General features: G+C 41.4%; 1 protein-coding gene across 1 annotated transcript in view; it reads right to left on the minus strand.

The window, feature by feature from the left end:
• LOC126470682 (uncharacterized) overlaps nt 1-19,028 on the minus strand; it is a 191,578-nt gene extending 172,550 nt beyond the window's left edge. Inside the window, exon 1 of the mRNA XM_050098682.1 lies at nt 18,867-19,028. Coding sequence (XP_049954639.1) covers nt 18,867-18,975 — 109 coding nt within the window. The 5' untranslated portion in view covers nt 18,976-19,028. The remainder of the gene's footprint in view (nt 1-18,866) is intronic.
• Nucleotides 19,029-19,237: the final 209 nt, after the last annotated feature.

Here is a 19,237-nt window from a genome sequence, read left to right on the forward strand (position 1 = left end):
CTAAACTGAAGAGTTTCCTCATGGCTCACTCCTTCTATTCTGTCGAGGAGCTCCTGGAAGAGCTAAAAAATTAAGCAAATTCCAGTGTTACATTCTTGATTTTCTTTATTTAAACTAACGACTTGTCGCCTGAATATGTTTCTTATATTTCATTTTATCTGTTTCTACAATCGTGTTATAATTTCATGTATTGACTCGTTCCATGACCATGGAGACTTCTCCTAAATGTGGTCCCACGGAACAATAAATAAATAAATAAAAAAAAAAAAAAAAATGTACTTACTTGTATGTATCATTGCAATACTCATAGTTCAAGAGATATGACGTCATAAACACTAAGATGCGTGAAAAAATGGCGCGTCATGTATGAATTTTAAATACATTTATTCTTTACTACTAAGAAATTCCCACAGTCGAGTCAACTTAAACAAATCCCTGACACCTGGAAACGCTTTTGATAGCTTTCAGATGCGAAGCGCAAATGGTTCAAAGTGAAAACAATAGCTGTCTGTAGAGCTATAAAAAGGCGTTGGCATAGAGGCGTTTACAAAATCGCGTTGTAGTCATGCAAAGCAGCTGTGTCAGCGTGCAGGAACTGTCTGGCATACCGTACTTCTACATTTGTACATTATGCGTATTTTGTACAACTGTTTCATAATTTAAAAGGTGTTCTCACGAATACATGGAAATGAATTTTTTTTCGATATTACACTACAAATACTGTTCATTTTTTTTTTGTTTCTAATAGAAAATTAGCAAAATGATTATCCGGGCAGTGTCGGGTTTGTTAACTAGTCACGTATTAAAAGCAAGGCCTCCGGTCTGAATTGTATACCAGTTAGATTCGTTTCAGAGTATGCTGACACGATTCCTCCATACTTAGCAAACACATGCAACCGCTCGCTCCTTGAAAGATTCGTACCTGAGGACTAGAAATTTGCGCAGGTCACACCAATACTCGAGAAACGGAATAGGAGTAATCCGCTGAATTACAGACCCATATCACTAACGCGATTTTCAGTAGATTTTGGAACATATTCTGTGTTCGAGCATTATGAATTACCTCGACGAAAATCATATACTAACAAATAGCTAATAATGATTTAGAAAACACCGTTCTTGTGAAACACAAGCAGCTCTTTATTCTCACGAGATAATGAGTGATCTCGACAGGGGATGTGAAATTGTTTCCAAATGTTCAGAATTCCAGAAGGATTCCGACACTGTTCCTCTCAAGCAACTTCTCATGAAATTGCGTGCCTACGGAGTATCGTCTAACTTCTGCGGCTGTATTCGTGATTTCCTGTGAGAAAGGTCGCAGTTCGTAGTAACTGGCGGAAAGTCATCGAGTCAAACAGAAGTAATATCTGGCCTTCCCTAACGAAGTGTATTAGGCCCTCTTCTGTTTCTGATACACATAAACGATGTAGGAGACAATTTGAGCAGCGCCTTTAGATGCGTACAGATGATGCTGTCATTTAACGTGTTGTAGAGTCATCAGATGATCGTAACCATCAGAAAAATGATTCAGACGCCATATCTGTATGGTGAAAAAAATGTGGCTATTGACTTTAAATAATGAAAAGTGTGAAGTCATCCAGATTTTAACGACAAATCACTCAAGTCTAAATGTTGCGAATTCAACTAAATACTTAGAAAATACAATTACGAATAACTTAAATTGTAGCGATAACAAAGATAATTCTGTGGGGAACGCGAACAAAAAACTGCTATTCATTGGCAAAACACTTAGAAGACACAACAGATCTACTAAAGAGACTGCGTGCACTGGTCTTGTCTGTCCTCTTCTCGAGTATTTCTATGCTGTATGGGATCCGCATAAGATGGGATAGACGGAGGTTATCGAAAAAGTGCAAAGAAGGGTAGCTCGTTTTGTATTATTGCGAAATAGAGGAGAGAGTGCCGTGGACATAATACGATAATTGGTCTGGCAAGCATTAAAACAAAGGAGTCTTTCCTTGCGGAAGGATCTTTTCACGAAATTTCAATCACCAACTTTCTCCTCCAGATACGAGAATATTTTGTTGACGGCCGCCTATATAGAAAGGAATGATCATCATAATAAAATAGGAGAAATCAAAGCTGGCAGCGAAAGATTTAAGTGTTCGTTTTTCCCTCGCGCTGTTCGAGAGTGGAACGGTGTAGAGAAATAACTTGAAAGTGGTTCGATGAACCCTCTGTAAGGCACTTAATTGTGAATTCTGGAGTAATCACATATATGTAATGTCGTTTTACAACGTTTATTACAACAAATCGTCCTTGTTCCTATAGTTCGGTAGCAATACATAAAATTTCATTTGATTGATTTATTCCTAATTCTGCTTTTATTTCAGAGCTCGTATTCCTAAGACGTATGTTCAGCAATGCTTATCTGGTTCTCTTCTCACAAGCTTATATTCCTCACATGTCCCTATTTATCCTTTTTCTGTGTTTTTCATTCGTTTGTTAGTTCTGTATGCAAATAACATCATAGCCTTTATGTTGTAAAACATTTATTTTACCTTTTTTCTGTTTGCTGTCGTTAAAACCCCGTTCATAGCGCTATGCTTTTCTGCTTTGCGCATACTCCTCTACAACATACTTCAAGAACTTCAATACTAAAAATAAGTACTTGTTCTTTGTATTTGTTAATCACTAAAATTTCCAGTCGACATACTTATTATTTTTCCGCTTTCATGCACGATATTTGAAAATTGTACCTCACAGCAAAATGTCCGAGCAGTGTTACGTTACAATAGAAATGCTAGAATAAGATCGTAAGTGGTTCCGGTATAATCCGTAGACGTTTTGATTTGTCGCCGAACGAACCATTTCTACACAATTTACGTTTTCTTCCGTCACGCTAAAGTGGCACAGCAGGTAATTTATTGAATGCCGAAAAGGCGAGTGTTACATTTTCAGGGGTATGTTGCATATACGTCAGGGATATATCTCAGTAACGGATATGATGTGACAAAATATGGATTTATTTCGCTCGGAAATATCCAGCGATTTTCGTCGTCTTCTGTTCACCAAATTTGGCTAAGAGAGGTGTGTATTCTATCGACTCACCACCAAGAAAAAATTGTACGGTACTACATTATGTGCTTGCAGCTGTTAACGATCCTTTACATGAACAGCAGGCGTAAGATTTGCACAGCGCAGAATCTCTGTGACAGTTTTTCATTTTTACTTCCATTAGCTGATTTGCTTTCCTCAGCCAGCCTACTGCTCGAGGGAGCAAATATTTATAGCTTATTGTCGCGTGTCACGTCCTTCCAGAGATTTTGCTCATAAAACTTGCCTTTTCCGCTCTCTAATTCCTGAACGACGAAATCCCCAGTGCCCATGCGCACACTCCGCTCCTGTTGTAAGCACTCTGATGCCCCACTCTGGATCCCCCTCGTTCCTCCTTACGTGACAATATCGAACGCCACCGTCTCACCGAAGATAATGCGCTAGTAAAGGCAATTTTCGCCATGTTTATCCAGAGCTTTCGTCCAATTACAGAGTAATACCCATCACGTTTCCAAAAGGCCTTACACTACGTTTACTAGCTCCTGAAATTTTCAGAAGGACCTATAACAACCACGATTCCCCAAATTGAAAATGTAATCTGCACAGTATTACTGCCTACCGCTGTGGATTTAATGTATTTTATCTCAAAGTTATTAATTGGTTTTTGCAGTCATCCAATGGAGCACATTATCTTTTGTTTCGTTTGCTGCATCTAGGCGCTCAGTCCGGAGCCGCGCGACTGCTACGGTCGCAGGTTCGAATCCTGCCTCGGGCATGGATGTGTGTGATGTCCTTAGGTTAGTTAGGTTTAAGTAGTTCTAAGTTCTAGGGGACTGATGACCGTAGATGTTAAGTCCCACAGTGCTCAGAGCCACTTGAACCAGCCATTTGCTGCATAGGCCAATACAAAGTTTCCTATTATCGTGCATATGTGTATTGCAACAAGATGAAGATTTCTTACATGAAAATACTTTTGTTTGCTTTCTCATGCACAAGTTTTCCGAAAAAGTAGAGAACTCGAGCAATATATGAAGAATACCTACCTACGCCAAAAATTTCGCTTTTGATTGAGACCGTGTTGCCACTGACTGCCTAATCGCGTAAATAGTATGGATAAAAGCAGGAGTTCGAATAACGTTTCAAGAAACTTTTACACTCTGCTTCGTAATTTACATTGCGAATCGAGCAATGAGTACGAGAAATACTACTTCTTGTATCGATATATCAATATTCTTGCCTGTAAAGGTGGATTTACATAATATGCTCCAAAAAGTTATTGCAAATTGTTTGATCCTTCTGAAATGGAATCGTTATATATTATTTAGATAGTTGCATAAGTAAACGACTCCGACAGATACTATGCCTTGTACTAACACAACAGAGCAATTGAAACCTCCTGACATATTAAAATTGTGTGCCGGAACAGGACACGAATCTGATCTGGAACATAGTTTTAATTTGTAAGGAAGTTCCAAAACAGCCTCAACTCCGCTACAAAGTGAAATTTTCATTCTCAAAACGAATTAGAGTGTCTGCATAGGCTGATTTACATAATATGATCGAACATCCTGTTTCACCATCTTTACACATTTCTTTGTTCTTCTCAGGTTAAATCATGATGTATTAAGTAAATGAGATGATCATACTATCTCAGAATTTTAAACTTAAGAGTACTGTAGGCCTCCAACAATTATGTGTTTTGCTTTTGTAATTTGTGAGATAAGTAGGTTATTATGGACCACATATAAACTCTCTTCGTCTGGGAAGATAATAAGCATTATGTTAACACTAACATGGTGCTATGCTCACACTATTTTGAATGTTCGTCCGATGACACACAAAACAACCGATGTCGGCAACCGACTACTTTAGTGAAATTGCTGAAGACTGTATCGTGTTCAAGGACTGTAATTCTTCATACTTGCATATTAGTTTAAAATAGCCTCCTTTGAACAACAACTGAATTACAGGTAGTTCCTTCTACCACGGCGAATGGAGCAGTTCAGTGAGATGCCGTAAAAGTGGCCGTCGGAATGACAATACAGCGGCGCACAGTGGGCAATACGTTTGACATAATCGCACATAATCGTTGGAACACTCCACATGCGAGTTTGTGCAGGTGCGAGGTTCTCATACCACCGAGTCGAGACTGTATTAGTAAAAATAACCCTCACCAGAGTCCAACACCGTGGATAAGAACACATTGTTGATTGCGTCGAAGTCGAATCTCGCTGATGGCAAAAGCAATACACGGGCCAGAATGCGACATGTAACGCGGAAGTTCAGCCGTGTAGGACTAGAGCTGGTGAACAACCACATCATTTCTGTGGAGTACAGGAGCCGTTCCGTGCACACGGAACTTCTGGTATCACAGTCATTAACATAGGGCCAACAAGAACGCCGCTGTATCCTCAACACATAGATAAAGTTCACCTGAACCGGTCATTCGTGGAACACTTTGGTACATGCCATGGGCAAAGTACAAGTACGTCAAAGTCTACAAGTAAGGCATGAATCCGCGGTGCAAAAACAGCACCGTTCATTCGAGTATTGAGTACCAAGTATATCTTCCGTCGTGTCTCACCAGCGAAAGATGCAGGAACTACCGTCTGATCGTATGCATGAGTTTGTTCGCTTACGGCACCATGGACGATCAGCACTGACAATGTGTCACCTCATCACCCCCACATGTATCGCAATGACTTTTAAGGAACAGCACACATATATGAGTGTCTTTTGTGGAGCCTCAAGTCTCCCGACGTCGGTCCTCTTCTTGAATATTTGTGTCGATACGTAGCAAGCGAATATTCAGTGTATATAGAGCGGGATCAACTTCATCGAATTCGGTGTCACGTGGAGTCCGTGCCACGATGCGTGGCCACCATAATCAGAATTGTTACATGCATATTATCTCAAAATCTCTCTGACACTGCGTATCACTGAACAAAACACTTTCCCTTCCTTTGAAGCCCTCAGGCACATCACGTTTGAAACTGCCACATAATTCTCAGAAGAATCACAGAAATGAAATAGTCTAGATTTACACCAATACGACTGCGAAGTGTATGGAAAAGGGTTCTCGTATGATAATTCCACTTCATTTCCCCACAAATTGTTACTTACTGGTGTTTTCAACTGCAATTCACCGACACTGTAGTCATACGATACCACGTTTTTGTATTTTGTCAAGTGCACCATTTTAAATTTCTGAACATTTAAAGCAAATGATCAGTCTTTGCACCACTTCGCACTCTCGTCGAGATCTACATCTACATCTACACACATACTCCGCAATCCACCATACGGTGCGTGGCGGAGGGTACCTCGTAACACAACTAGCATCTTCCCTCCCTGTTCCACTCCCAAACAGAAAGAGGGAATAATGGCTGCCTATATGCCTCTGTACGAGCCCTAATCTCTCTTATCTTATCTTTGTGGTCTTTCCGCGAAATATAAGTTGGCGGCAGTAAAATTGTACTGCAGTCAGCCTCAAATGCTGGTTCTCCAAATTTCCTCAGTAGCGATTCACGAAAAGAACGCCTCCTTTCCTCCAGAGACTCCCACCCGAGTTCCTGAAGCATTTCCGTAACACTCACGTGATGATCAAACCTGCCAGTAACAAATCTAACAGCCCGCCTCTGAATTGCTTCTATGTCCTCCCTCAATCCGACCTGATAGGGATCCCAAACGCTCGAGCAGTACTCAAGAATAGGTCGTATTAGTGTTTTATAAACGGTCTCCTTTACAGATGAACCACATCTTCCCAAAATTCTACCAATGAGCCGAAGACGACTATCCGCCTTCCCCACAACTGCCATTACATGCTTGTCCACTTCATATCGCTCTGCAATGTTACGCCCAAATTTTTAATCGAGGTAACTGTGTCAAGCGCTACACTACTAATGGAGTATTCAAACATTACGGGGTTCTTTTTCCTATTCATCTGCATTAATTTACATTTATCTATATTTAAAGTTACCTGCCATTCTTTACACCAATCACAAATCCTGTCCAAGTCTTCTTGTATCCTCGTAGTCACACAACGTCGACACCTTCCCGTACACCACAGTATCGTCAACAAACAGCCGCTCATTGCTATCCACACTATCCAAAAGATCATTTATGTAGATAAAAGCCGGCCGCGGTGGCCGAACGGTTCTAGGCGCGTCAGTCCGGAACCGCGCGACTGCTACGGTCGCAGGTTCGAATCCTGCTTCGGGCATGGATGTGAGTGATGTCCTTAGGTTAGTTAGGTTTAAGTACCTCTAAGTTCTAGGGGACTGAGGACCTCAGATGCTAAGTCCCATTGTGCTCAGAACCATTTGAACCATTTTGTAGATAGAAAACAACAGCGGACGTACCGCACTTCCCTGGGGCACTCCAGATGATACCCTCACCTCCGATGAATACTGACCATCGAGGACAACGTACTGGGTTCTATTACTTAAGAAGTCTTCGAGCCACTCACATATTTGGGAACCAATCCCATATGCTCGTACCTTAGTTCGGAGTCTGCAGTGGGGCACCGAATCTAATGCTTTCCGGAAGTCAAGGAATATGGCACCCGTCTGATACCCTTCATCCATGGTTCGCAAGATATCATGTGAAAAAAGGGCGAGTGGCGTTTCGCAGGAGCAATGCTTTCTAAAGCCGTGCTGATGCATGGACAGCAACTTCTCTGTCTCAAGGAAATGCATTATATTCGAACTGCGAATATGTTCGAGAATCCTGCAACAAACCGATGTTAAGGATATTGGTCTGTAATTTTGAGGATCCGTCCTTCTACCCCTCTCATATACAGGCGTCACCTGCACTTTTTTCCAGTCGCTCGGGACTTTACGTTGGGCAAGAGATTCGAGATAAATGCAAGCTAAGTAAGGAGCCAATGCAGCAGAGTACTCTCTGTAAAACCGAATTGGAATCCCATCAGAACCGGGCGATTTATTTATTTTCAACCCATTCAGCTGTTTCACAATCCCAGGGATGTGTATCACTATGTCCTCCATACGGGAATCTGTACAAGACTCAAACGGCGGTATGTTTGTACGAGCCCCCTGCGTGAAAGATTTCTCAAATGCAAAATTTAAAATTTCAGCTTTCGTTTTGCTGTCTTCCGTTGCCAGGCCAGACTGATCAGTGAATGACTGGATTGAAGCCTTCGACCCGCTTACCGATTTTACGTAAGACCAGAATTTCCTTGGGTTTTCAGCAAGATCTGCCTGTATATTTGTACAGGTTTTTTTCTGTTAATACTTCATTAAAGAAACTGTATCATCTGCAAACAGTCTGTTACCTTAATATTGCCTGCTAGGCCATTAATATACAAGACGAACAGCAAGATTCACAACCCATTTCCCTGAGGCATACCTGAAATTACCCCTACGTCTGTCGAAGACTCTGCATACAAGGAAAAATGCTGCGTCGTCCTTAGCAACGAGTCCTCCACTCAGTCATAAATTTTGTTCGATATCCACTATGATTGTACGTTCCTAATAAGCTGTGAAGTTATACTGAATGAAATGCGTTTCGGAATTCGAGAAATGCAGCTTCCGCCTGATTTCCTTTATCCATTCTTCCAGAATGTCAAGGGAGAAAAGCACTTACTGGGTTTCGTATTGCCGATGTTTTTTTTCGAAATGTGTGTTGGGTGTCATATAGGTAATTTTGTTCAAGAGACCTCACTAAGTTGAGAACAGAAGACCAGAATGTATCCTAATATGTCAGTGATATTAAAGAGTAATTACATCTACATCTACATTTATACTGCGCAAGCTACCCAACGGTATGTGGCGGAGGGCACTTTACGTGCCACTGTCATTACCACTCTTTCCTGTTCCAGTCGCGTATGGTTCGCGGGAAGAACGACTGCCGGAAAGCCTCCGTGCGCGCTCGAATCTCTCTAATTTTACATTCGTGATCTCCTCGGGAGGTATAAGTAGGGGGAAGTAATATATTCGATACCTCATCCAGAAACGCACCCTCTCGAAACCTGGACAGCAAGCTACACCGCGATGCAGAGCGCCTCTCTTGCAGAGTCTGCCACTTGAGTTTGCTAAACATCTCCGTAACACTGTCACGCTTACCAAACAAACCTGTGATGAAACGCGCCGCTCTTCTTTGTATCTTCTCTATCTCCTCCGTCAACCCGACCTGGTACGGATCCCACACTGATGAGCAATACTCAAGTATAGGTCGAACGAATGTTTTTTGTGCGTTGATGGACCACATTTTCTAAGGACTCTCCCAATGAATCTCAACCTGGTACCCGCCTTACCAACAATTAATTTTATATGATCATTCCACTTCAAATCGTTCCGCACACATACTCTCAGATATTTTACAGAAGTAACTGCTACCAGTGTTTGTTCCGCTATCATATAATCATACAATAAAGGATCATTCTTTCTACGTATTCGCAATACATTACATTTGTCTATGTTAAGGGTCAGTTGCCACTCCCTGCACCAAGTGCCTATCTGCTGCAGATCTTCCTGCATTTCGCTACAATTTTCTAATGCTGCAACTTCTCTGTATACTACAGCATCATCCGCGAAAAGCCGCATGGAACTTCCGACACTATCTACTAGGTCATTTATATATATTGTGAAAAGCAATGGTCCCATAACACTCCCCTGTGGCACACCAGAGGTTACTTTAACGTCTGTAGACGTCTCTCCATTGAGAACAACATGCTGTGTTCTGTTTGCTAAAAACTCTTCAATCCAGGCACACAGCTGGTCTGATATTCCGTGGGCTCTTACTTTGTTTATCAGGCGACAGTGCGGAACTGTATCGAACGCCTTCCGGAAGTCAAGGAAAATGTCATCTACCTGGGAGCCTGTATGTAATATTTTCTGGGTCTCATGAACAAATAAAGCGAGTTGGGTCTCACACGATCGCAGTTTCCGGAATCCATCTTGATTCCTACAGAGTAGATTCTGGGTTTCCAAAAACGACATGATACGCGAGCAAAAAACATGTTCTAAAATTCTACAACAGATCGACGTCAGAGATATAGGTCTATAGTTTTGCGCATCTGCTCGACGACCCTTCTTGGAGACTGGGACTACCTGTGCTCTTTTCCAATCATTTGGAACCTTCCGTTCCTCTAGAGACTTGCGGTACACGGCTGTTAGAAAGGGGGGTGGATCAGTTTTACTACCCTCGTTGTAGATGAGTGTGACTTATTTTTTCTTCTAACCGCTGGTCACCGTTTTTTGTTCAAAGAATCTACAGTACATACACTGACGGAAAAAAATCCCAACTCCAAAAAATAATTAACGTAGAGTAATGAAATTTCGGGGATGCATTTGTCTACATAACATATTTAAGTGATTGACGTCGCAAGACCACAGGTTAGTACAAGCGCGAGAAAAGCCATTGCAAATGCGAAATGCTGGTACGTTGATAACCGATGTAACCGCCAGAATGCTGAATGCAGGCAAGCAAATGCCAGTGCGTTGTGCTGTACTGGTGCCGGATATCAATCTGTGGGATGGAGTTGCATGCAGCGCTCCAGCTGTCAAATTACACGCGCTTACAGTGTCCGTTTTACTGGCTCGCCTACGCTTCTGATGCTTCAGATTCCATCAAATTGTTCCTATAATTGCCTCTACACATTATAACAAGCGTCCGTCATTTGGTTTCATGCCTATTATGTTACACCGTTGTCAGGCTGGAGTCGGGTACAATACGTTCGCGGCAAATCTGATGAAGCTCAAGTTTCTTCTCGATTCTGGAGTCCGTTAACACGACAGTCAATTATGCACGTTTGCGTATGGAAGAAAAAAGCTGATAGAATTTAACATTTAGAAAACAGCAGCAATCGATTACTGTTCTTTTCTCCATAACATATATTCGACGACCGCTGCGCACGAGGGGGACATATGGTTTTCGATCTGATTTAACATTTATCTTCGGCATATTTAGGTAGAAAAACAGCTAAACAGACGCTATCCTAAAATCAATGAGACGGTGCAGTGGTTAAAACAATCAACTCGTGTTCTGAAATAGCAGAATTCAAATTTACGTCCAGATGTCCTCCTTTAGATTCTCCGCAGATCATTCCGAGTTCGATTATGTCAGACCATCCTTGACCTTTCTTGTCTTAGAATGTCTATATATGGCGCTCCCCTGCTTCACAGCCGGCCGGTGTGGCCGAGCGGTTCTAGGCGCTTCAGTCTGGAACTGCGTGACAGCTACGGTCGCAGGTTCGAATCCTGCCTCGGGCAAGGATGTGTGTCATATCCTTAGGTTAGTTAGGTTTAAGTAGTTCTAAGTTCTAGGGGACTGATGACCACAGATGTTAAGTCCCATAGTGCTCAGAGCCATTTGAACCATTTTTGAACGTGCTTCACAAGCATCACACAGCTCTCCTCTGTTATTTTCTAGACTAGCACTCTAGAAAAAAGATTAGGAAAATGTCATACTCGAAGCCTGAGGGTTATTTCCAGGGTACGGTTTCGTGTGATGTATCGGCATACAATTTTAATGGCAGCAAGTTTCTCAACAACTAACAACCCAAATTAGTGAGACGGTTAATTTATATGGCATATTCAGTCATATGTGGCAGGTGTTTATCTCTACATCCCGATTTGGATTCCCGGAAGACTATGCTAGATTTTCCCGGTGTTGTCTGTAGTGAGGCAGCTCCTGCTTCACAAATATCACTTGGACCCTCCTGCGTCATTCATCGGACTAGTATCCCAGAAAGGGGATGCCATCTTTCTTAATGTGTTGTATGAATTTCAAGCATTTCCTGTAGTTCCATCACCTGGATGTTATTAAAGCGCACCGGGTCATAACACGAACCTACAACTTTTTTGTGTTTAGCTTACGGAGATTCGCACGCAAACATGGAAAACTATGAACAGTTCAATGGACAAGGTAACACCTTTATCGTTGTAACAGTGGAAGTACGGTTGCTCGTAATAACTCCAAACGTTCGTACATCACACATTGAAGCTTCTAATATATGTTTCAGTAGAAACATTCCATGATTCCATTAGAGTAACACTAGTAAATTTAGTGGGAAAGTGAATGAAGCTCATTTCTAGACAACGTTTCGTAGAACTGATATTCCGGAATGTAAGGATGGAAGATGAGAATTTAATGTCTGAGACCGAAGTGAATTTAGAGAGAACCCTGTTTTTTGTCGGAGCATAACGATTTGAGGACAGCCCTAAAACACTGAAACAGGAGGGTCGCGCGAAAAATTGAACCGCGTTCTTCACTAATACGAATCCAGTGTCTTTAATTGTAAATTAAGCGATCAGTTTCACTGTTCACGTGGCTCAGCTGACACAATGTTTCTTGCGAAAGGCAAATATCACAGACCGAGTCCTGAACCAAGCACACAATATTCATCATCAAACGAGCTTCATTTTACCGCACATTGCTACACAGTGAAAGATTTATTTTGTATTTGAACGAAATAAAGTCCATTATATTCAAATTCGTATACTGAATAGATGAAGCACAGTCGGCTCCCAAACTGCTTCACTGTTTGCCTCAAACAGCCCAGAAGGACACGCAAGCTTTGTCGTATTTACTTGTCCGATTCGTTTCGACTTCTGACTTCTGACTACCACAGCGCTCCCATCTCATCTAGGATAACGATGCGCAGACGGTCACAGCTGACTCAGTGGGTTAAATGTTTCTACTGCAACGACAGCAGTTTATCACTATATTCTCACGGTTGTATCGTTTTAACGCCCTTCACGATTGTGATAGCAGTGTAATGAGAAGTTGCGATAAGTACCAGTCATTATTTACTTGATCCGATGTTTAATATTAGCTGAAAAGCACTGAAACCAGATGTTTAAAAATTGCATATCAAATCAATAACAAAGTAATACTAAAATTAAAAGTAACTAAAATGACTCAGGCCACTCAAGCAGTAGCTGTTAGCAAATAGAAAGTGTATAGACCGGTAGAAAATAGATAATTATGTAATAATAATGTGTGAACTAATCGAGCCAGCAAGAAATTTAGTCGACAGTTGTCCACACAGAAACATGAAAATAACTAGGTCTTCGCGACTGAAAAAGTATGCGTGAAATACGTTAAGAAGAACTTGAGTATCTGAAGCCTTGCCTATTATCGTTTGATCATGGCTAGAAATGCGAATGTTATGTTGCGTACTGCACAATAGCTGCATGAAATCATTGAACTTACTCTACGTGCTAGAAGCCAAGTTTCCGCGTTATGCATCAAAGGGAACGAGAACATTCACTTTACTGTTCAATGGTGTAGTGAAGAATAAAATAGTTAATATTCACGAGGGCCATGGCAGTGATTCCTCGTGGACTATCAGTACCCTGTCAATCCAGTAACGAGAGATCTGTATACCAAATGACGGCAATTATTCATGAAGCAATAAGACTTCTGTCCCATAAAGGTAGCGTGTAGATTTCAGTTGTTCGGTTAAAGGAACTAAACAATGCATTTATAAATAGTTGTTCTGCTATAAAAGAGGTTAACGACTAGATTATTCAAGAGCCTTCTACTTCACTGTTAATGAAGTTATTTCTTAAAAAGAGAGAGAGAAAGAGCGAGAGAGAGAGACACACAGAGAGGAACATATAAAGGAGCTGCGATAAGTAATAGTACACATAAACATTATTCACACATGAGACCCTTATTAATTTCCTAGGTAGCTTTCAGTTCAACTTTTTTTTTGTTATTACGAGCTTAATGAACTCGGTACAGATAACATGTTACAACCTAACCTTCCATGCATTTTTTTTTATTTCTATAAAAGTCTATGATCAGTTCTATGCTATTCTCAGGCAGTCAGTTCGCAATGTTCTTTCTAAAACTGACGCGGTTAAGAGGGTGCAGTGGTTAAGTTAATGGTCTCGTATACGGGGAGGCCGTCCTTCATATCCTAGTCCAGCCTTACTGCTTTTGGTTCTCCGTGCATTCTCTAAATATCTTCGGGTGGAATCTGGGATGTGTCCTTATGCAATCACAGGTTCATTTCCTTCCACGTCTTTGACTAATTCAAATGATCCCGATCTTGACGGGACCTTAAACGTTTCACGTCTCCAACTTCAGTGCATACATATAATTTCCTTTATTTCTCTTTTTGAAAGGAATGATCAACCTACACGCCTCTCACCGAACGGAGTAGCAATACGTTCGGCTCGCGTTCGGGAGGAAGGTGGTTCAAACCCCATCTGGAGACACGGCTCAATATTTTTCCCTTCCTACCCTAGTCAGACCTTGTGTTCCATCTCTAATGACCTCATCGTCGACTGAACGTTAAACCTCAATCTTTCTTTACAGTGCTCTCTGCAACCGTTATACGAGAATGAATATACTTGACCTTGACGTATATTAATGTTTTGTTTACGTCTTTGAGGCGTAATTGGGAACTCGATCGGAACACTATTGCCTCTTAGAGGATTGTTAACGTGAACGTCCACTTTCAAATCGTCACGTACTATAGACACAGAAGTAGAGAATTCATTCGTTTCTGGTTTCTGTTGCTAATCATTCGTTTACTAGTGTATTTATTGTCACGTTCACCGCTGCCGGCTCCACATTCTCTATTTCTGGTTTCCCCCTCGATTATGATGTTACACAAGTATCATTTAAGCTGTCAAAATACCTCTGGCTGTCCCTGTAAGGCCATAGTTCGCCGTTCAGCTCCTGCGCACTCTCGCCTTCATTTTGTATATTGTCAGGGAAGACAATGACGCCTCCAACATCAATGCTGGAACCCACGTACGTGATGTGTGAAGCGCCTTTTGCCTTGGATGGCGACTTGGCCTTCATTGCAAAATTTAGAATTAACGACATCTATTTAAATCTACTTATAGGCGCGAAACGCAAAATAATGATTTTAACGAATCCTGAGCAACAATGTGAAAGAACAGATTAATAATATAAGTAATGTACGTCAGTTTAAGTTAAACCTTGATCGATATAAGTTTTTAAAATATTTTGATTGCTTTGGTTCTATTTTTATGCATCACACACATTTAAGTAAAATCAGAAACGAAATGAGCTTCAGAGAGTCTTCCATTTTATTTTGTACTATAGTTGTCAAAGGAAAAGTATCCTTGCCTTATTCTTCCTGCCGAAGAGTTCTGTTCCGATATTCGCTGAGTGAAATGGATAGAAGGAAGACAACGTAATTACCAAATAGTTCATGCGATTGGCTGTGTCATTATCCTCTGTAGCCGCTATAATTACTGCAGACCTGTTTTTAGTGCTATATGTCCTTTACTATACGCTAAAATCAACTACCATAGAAACTAGATAACTATCATGTCCTTTTCACCTGTCTGTATTCCTTGATGTGCAAACGAAGAATAGAGGCACATTTCCATTGTTATTTCGTGTGGTATATACTGAAATGAATCAGAACATTTACCCCTTATGGAAGGGTAAACGCACTTTTTTTTATATCCATTAAAAGACGCAGACAAAATTGGATCAATATATCAAACTTGTCCTGAAATATTTTGAATGGTTTCGTGATGCCTTCAGCTGCTATTCTCTTTATTCCATGTACGATTGTACAATTTCGTCCTTAGGCCATTTTCAAGTGTTTTATAGAAGATTCTTTTGTGGTATATTATACAGTGTACGTCCTTGCTGTGATGACTGCATGTAAATGTCATAAAATAAATTAGAAAAAGTTTTTCGCTATTTTGTAATTTATTTTATGACAGTTATATGCTGTCATAGGAGCAAGGACGCACATGGTATAATACACCAGTAAAGAATCGTCCATAAAATACTTGAAAATACTCTTAGGCCGAAATTATACAATCGAACATGAAATAAAGAGAATGACAGCTGAAGGCATTACAAAATCATTAAAAAATAGTTCTTCGCAGCTTCAGACTGAAAAGTTATTGTCCTGAAATGCTTTCCAGAATTGTGAAGGGTATAAGACACAGAGAAAGCATATAGAAATCATACCGTTTAATGATTCTGCTGTTGACAGTTCCTCAGTGATGTAACAGAAAATTAAGTTTTTGATTTGAAATTGCAAAATTATTTAACCGTCAAATTTCATGTAGAAAGTGCCCTTTGAACGGTAGTGGCATGAGTAGAAAGTGACAACTGTGTGGAGTTTGAACATCTGGAAATCCTTTATTGTTTTTTTTATGTTTAGCAGCGTTCGGAAACTAATTTTAATGGGAATTCTTGATAACAGTTGCAAAATTCTTTCACTGATGCGGTGAAAAATCCTGAATTTGTATCACGTATTCTTTTCTTTACCTTTCACTTTTCTGTAGCTGGTGAAAATGATTTCTAAGAGGTCTACAGATAGTTTAATAAAATTGTTTACATTGAAAGATACCATCAAACCGACAACGAAGTCATTAGAGACTGAGCACAAACTCACACTGGGCAAGAAAACGACCGCATCCCTTTTCAAAGAAACTTCATGAAATTCGCCACGGGAAACCAAAATATGAATGGCCGAAAGCAAGTCCACTGCCCTAACTACTGCGCCACTTCGTTTAAACAGATCTGAATGACAGAACTGTTCTTCGGAATAAAGGTGGTATGCAAAGCGTACTCCCTGACGAGGTCGTTAAAGATGGAGTAGAACCTCAGCTGGGGAAGAATAGGGAGGAAATTCACACTTCTGCAATGGGCTGCATAGTTTTGTGGTTTATTTATTAACTGTAGTAAAGTTTTAACTGGTGCAAGAGAAAATTTCGCCTCCAATTAGCACAAACTAGACGATAACTTGAACACCCATTCGAGTCCAGCGATTCAAACTGCATAGCATCTCTCAATGAACCCGTTCTTATAATATGGAACTGATGGAGACACGGATGGACATTGTAGACCACGATTTCTAGAGTATTTAAGCGAAGAAAAAGTGTCTGATAGAAGCTAACGACAATTTTAAGATACATGCATAGTAAACACTATATTCTACGCGTTTCATTAATTGTCTGGGACAGTTATTATGTGTCATTAATGTTTGATTAATCTGTAGTACACTTCCTTCTCGACAAGTTTATAACTGTCAGCTTTGAAGCAATAGCTTTATCATCTACTACATACACACATCAACAGAAAATTGAATTTCATTTAATGTACTGTACGTGCTTGATAGATTTTCTCAATTTATTTCGATAATGTTACAGACTCAAGAAAGATATATGTTTCTTTTTCTTCATTGTGTCTGTTTCCTACTCCTCCTAAAGACACGGTGAGGAACAAGTCTGCATGAAAAGGCGCAAACTCAAAAACCGTACGTGTACACTAGGCAGTGAGAACTACAGAAAAGGGAATAATCGTCCTAGTTTATTTATTTATGGTGATACCGTATTTCACTATTTCATAGCCGCACCATCATATTTTGCCAGCAAGGAAGTATGAAACAATTGACATGTCCCTTTCATCTATCTGCATTCCACATCATTCAATCGAAGAAAGATAACATTTTCTCAATGACCAGTTTTCCTGTTCTTAGCAGTACAGAAAAATGAACGTATAGCTGGAAAATGGAAATTTTCAATCCTAACAGAAAGTATAAAACCTATTGTTTATGTTCGATAAAGAAACACAGGAGGAAGAGCAGTCCTAACACATATATCATTCACTGAATAGATTCTAGCAGTGCGTCCGACACACTGAAAGTTTTAGGTAACTCAAAACAGTAGATTAATGTTTCGTTGTGAGCACCTCATATTAGTCCTCGAGAAAATTTAGCTTTCAATTAAGCTGCCAATGTTACACGAGAGATATTGCTTGAAAGTAATAAAAGAAGCTGATAGAAGGTCGTACTTCATGAATATAACACACTTATAGTATTTGGAAACCGCTATAGCGTATTTACTGTCGCCTACTTTGCGGTAGACGTCGTTACGCGCTACAGACGAACGTCTTCCATCAGTCACGCTTCCGTCTCACTGCAAGATTCGCTCGTTGTTTTATAATTTCGTTCCTACTCGGTAGCCACGATTGCACTCGCATGCATCAGTATTAACAAAAGGTAGTTAGTTTTCAGTGTGGCTCGCAAGTGAAGAGGAAGTTATAAATAGTACCCCAGCTCCCACAGGGCCACGCAAATAATCAGCTTACACACACACACACACACACACACATACACACACACAACACTATCAAAAACTCCATTGTTTAAACTGCATTGCAATCTGCGTACCTGCGGTTCCCTATTGTTTCCTTCGAAACGCGGAGCCGGAGAATATATACCAGGGCCAGGTAATTTTTTTCCCTCTTTTTCGCCCGCGAGCGTCAGCAATACTTGGGCGCCGTACAACAGTGGCGGGTCACACGTGCCAACTAGCAGCTCACCGGCGCCAAGAAGCAAGCGTCGCACTTGTGGAGCAACTGACCGCGATAGCGCCCCAGCGCCACATTCTCTACCTCATTACTTTACAGAAATTCAGTGATTACTCCCACGTACCAATATTATTGTATGGATGGAACAAATGTAAACGACATATATACGCGGTTTATTCCACGCGAGTTTACGTATTGCTCTACATTCCCCGTGGCCGTTAACGCAATAACAATAAAATTTTTGCTGTCACATTTTTACGTACAGTGTCTGACTCTCAAAATTGAAGCTAAATAGTGTTCCTCTTCTACGAGACAGGTGAAAGTTCATTTGTAAATTATCAGAATGAAATAAGGTACGACAATTCAGTACCTCCGCTGGAATTACTACGGTTTAGTCCGCACTGTATTGACAGTGGAGCTCTCAGAGCGAGAAAATGTTACTTGTGCCAACCCGCAAGTTTCAGTAGTGTAACACTAAGTTTGGTGAAGCAAAAAATTGCAAAAATGGGAAAAGGTGAAGATAAATGCTAAGAGAAAAGAAAAGTGTAGACGAAATGGTTTACCTGTGAGAAGGTTTCGGTGGTGCGGGCAGAGCAGCCCGTGGTGGCGCGGTTCGGTGACGATGCCGAGCGTGAGATCCACGACTTCTTCAGCCGGGAAGATGACGTACATTCTCCGGGCGCTGCACCATGGTGGCGGTGTGTGGCCGCCTGCGCCGCCGCCTGCCTTCTGGCTGCGCACGTGCCCGCCCGCCGGCGCCCCCCACCGCCGCGACGCCACCCCCTCCGCCGCCGCCGCCGCCCCCCACCGCTGCGACGCCGCCCCCTCCGCCGCCGCTGGTGCCCCCCACCGCCGCGACGCCGCCCCCACCACAGCGGCGCGCCGCCTCCCGCTGCCGACGCCGACGCAACCGCCGCCGAGCCACTCACTCCGG

The sequence above is a fragment of the Schistocerca serialis genome, chromosome 3 (assembly GCF_023864345.2).
Source record: "Schistocerca serialis cubense isolate TAMUIC-IGC-003099 chromosome 3, iqSchSeri2.2, whole genome shotgun sequence".
NCBI lineage: Eukaryota > Metazoa > Arthropoda > Insecta > Orthoptera > Acrididae > Schistocerca > Schistocerca serialis.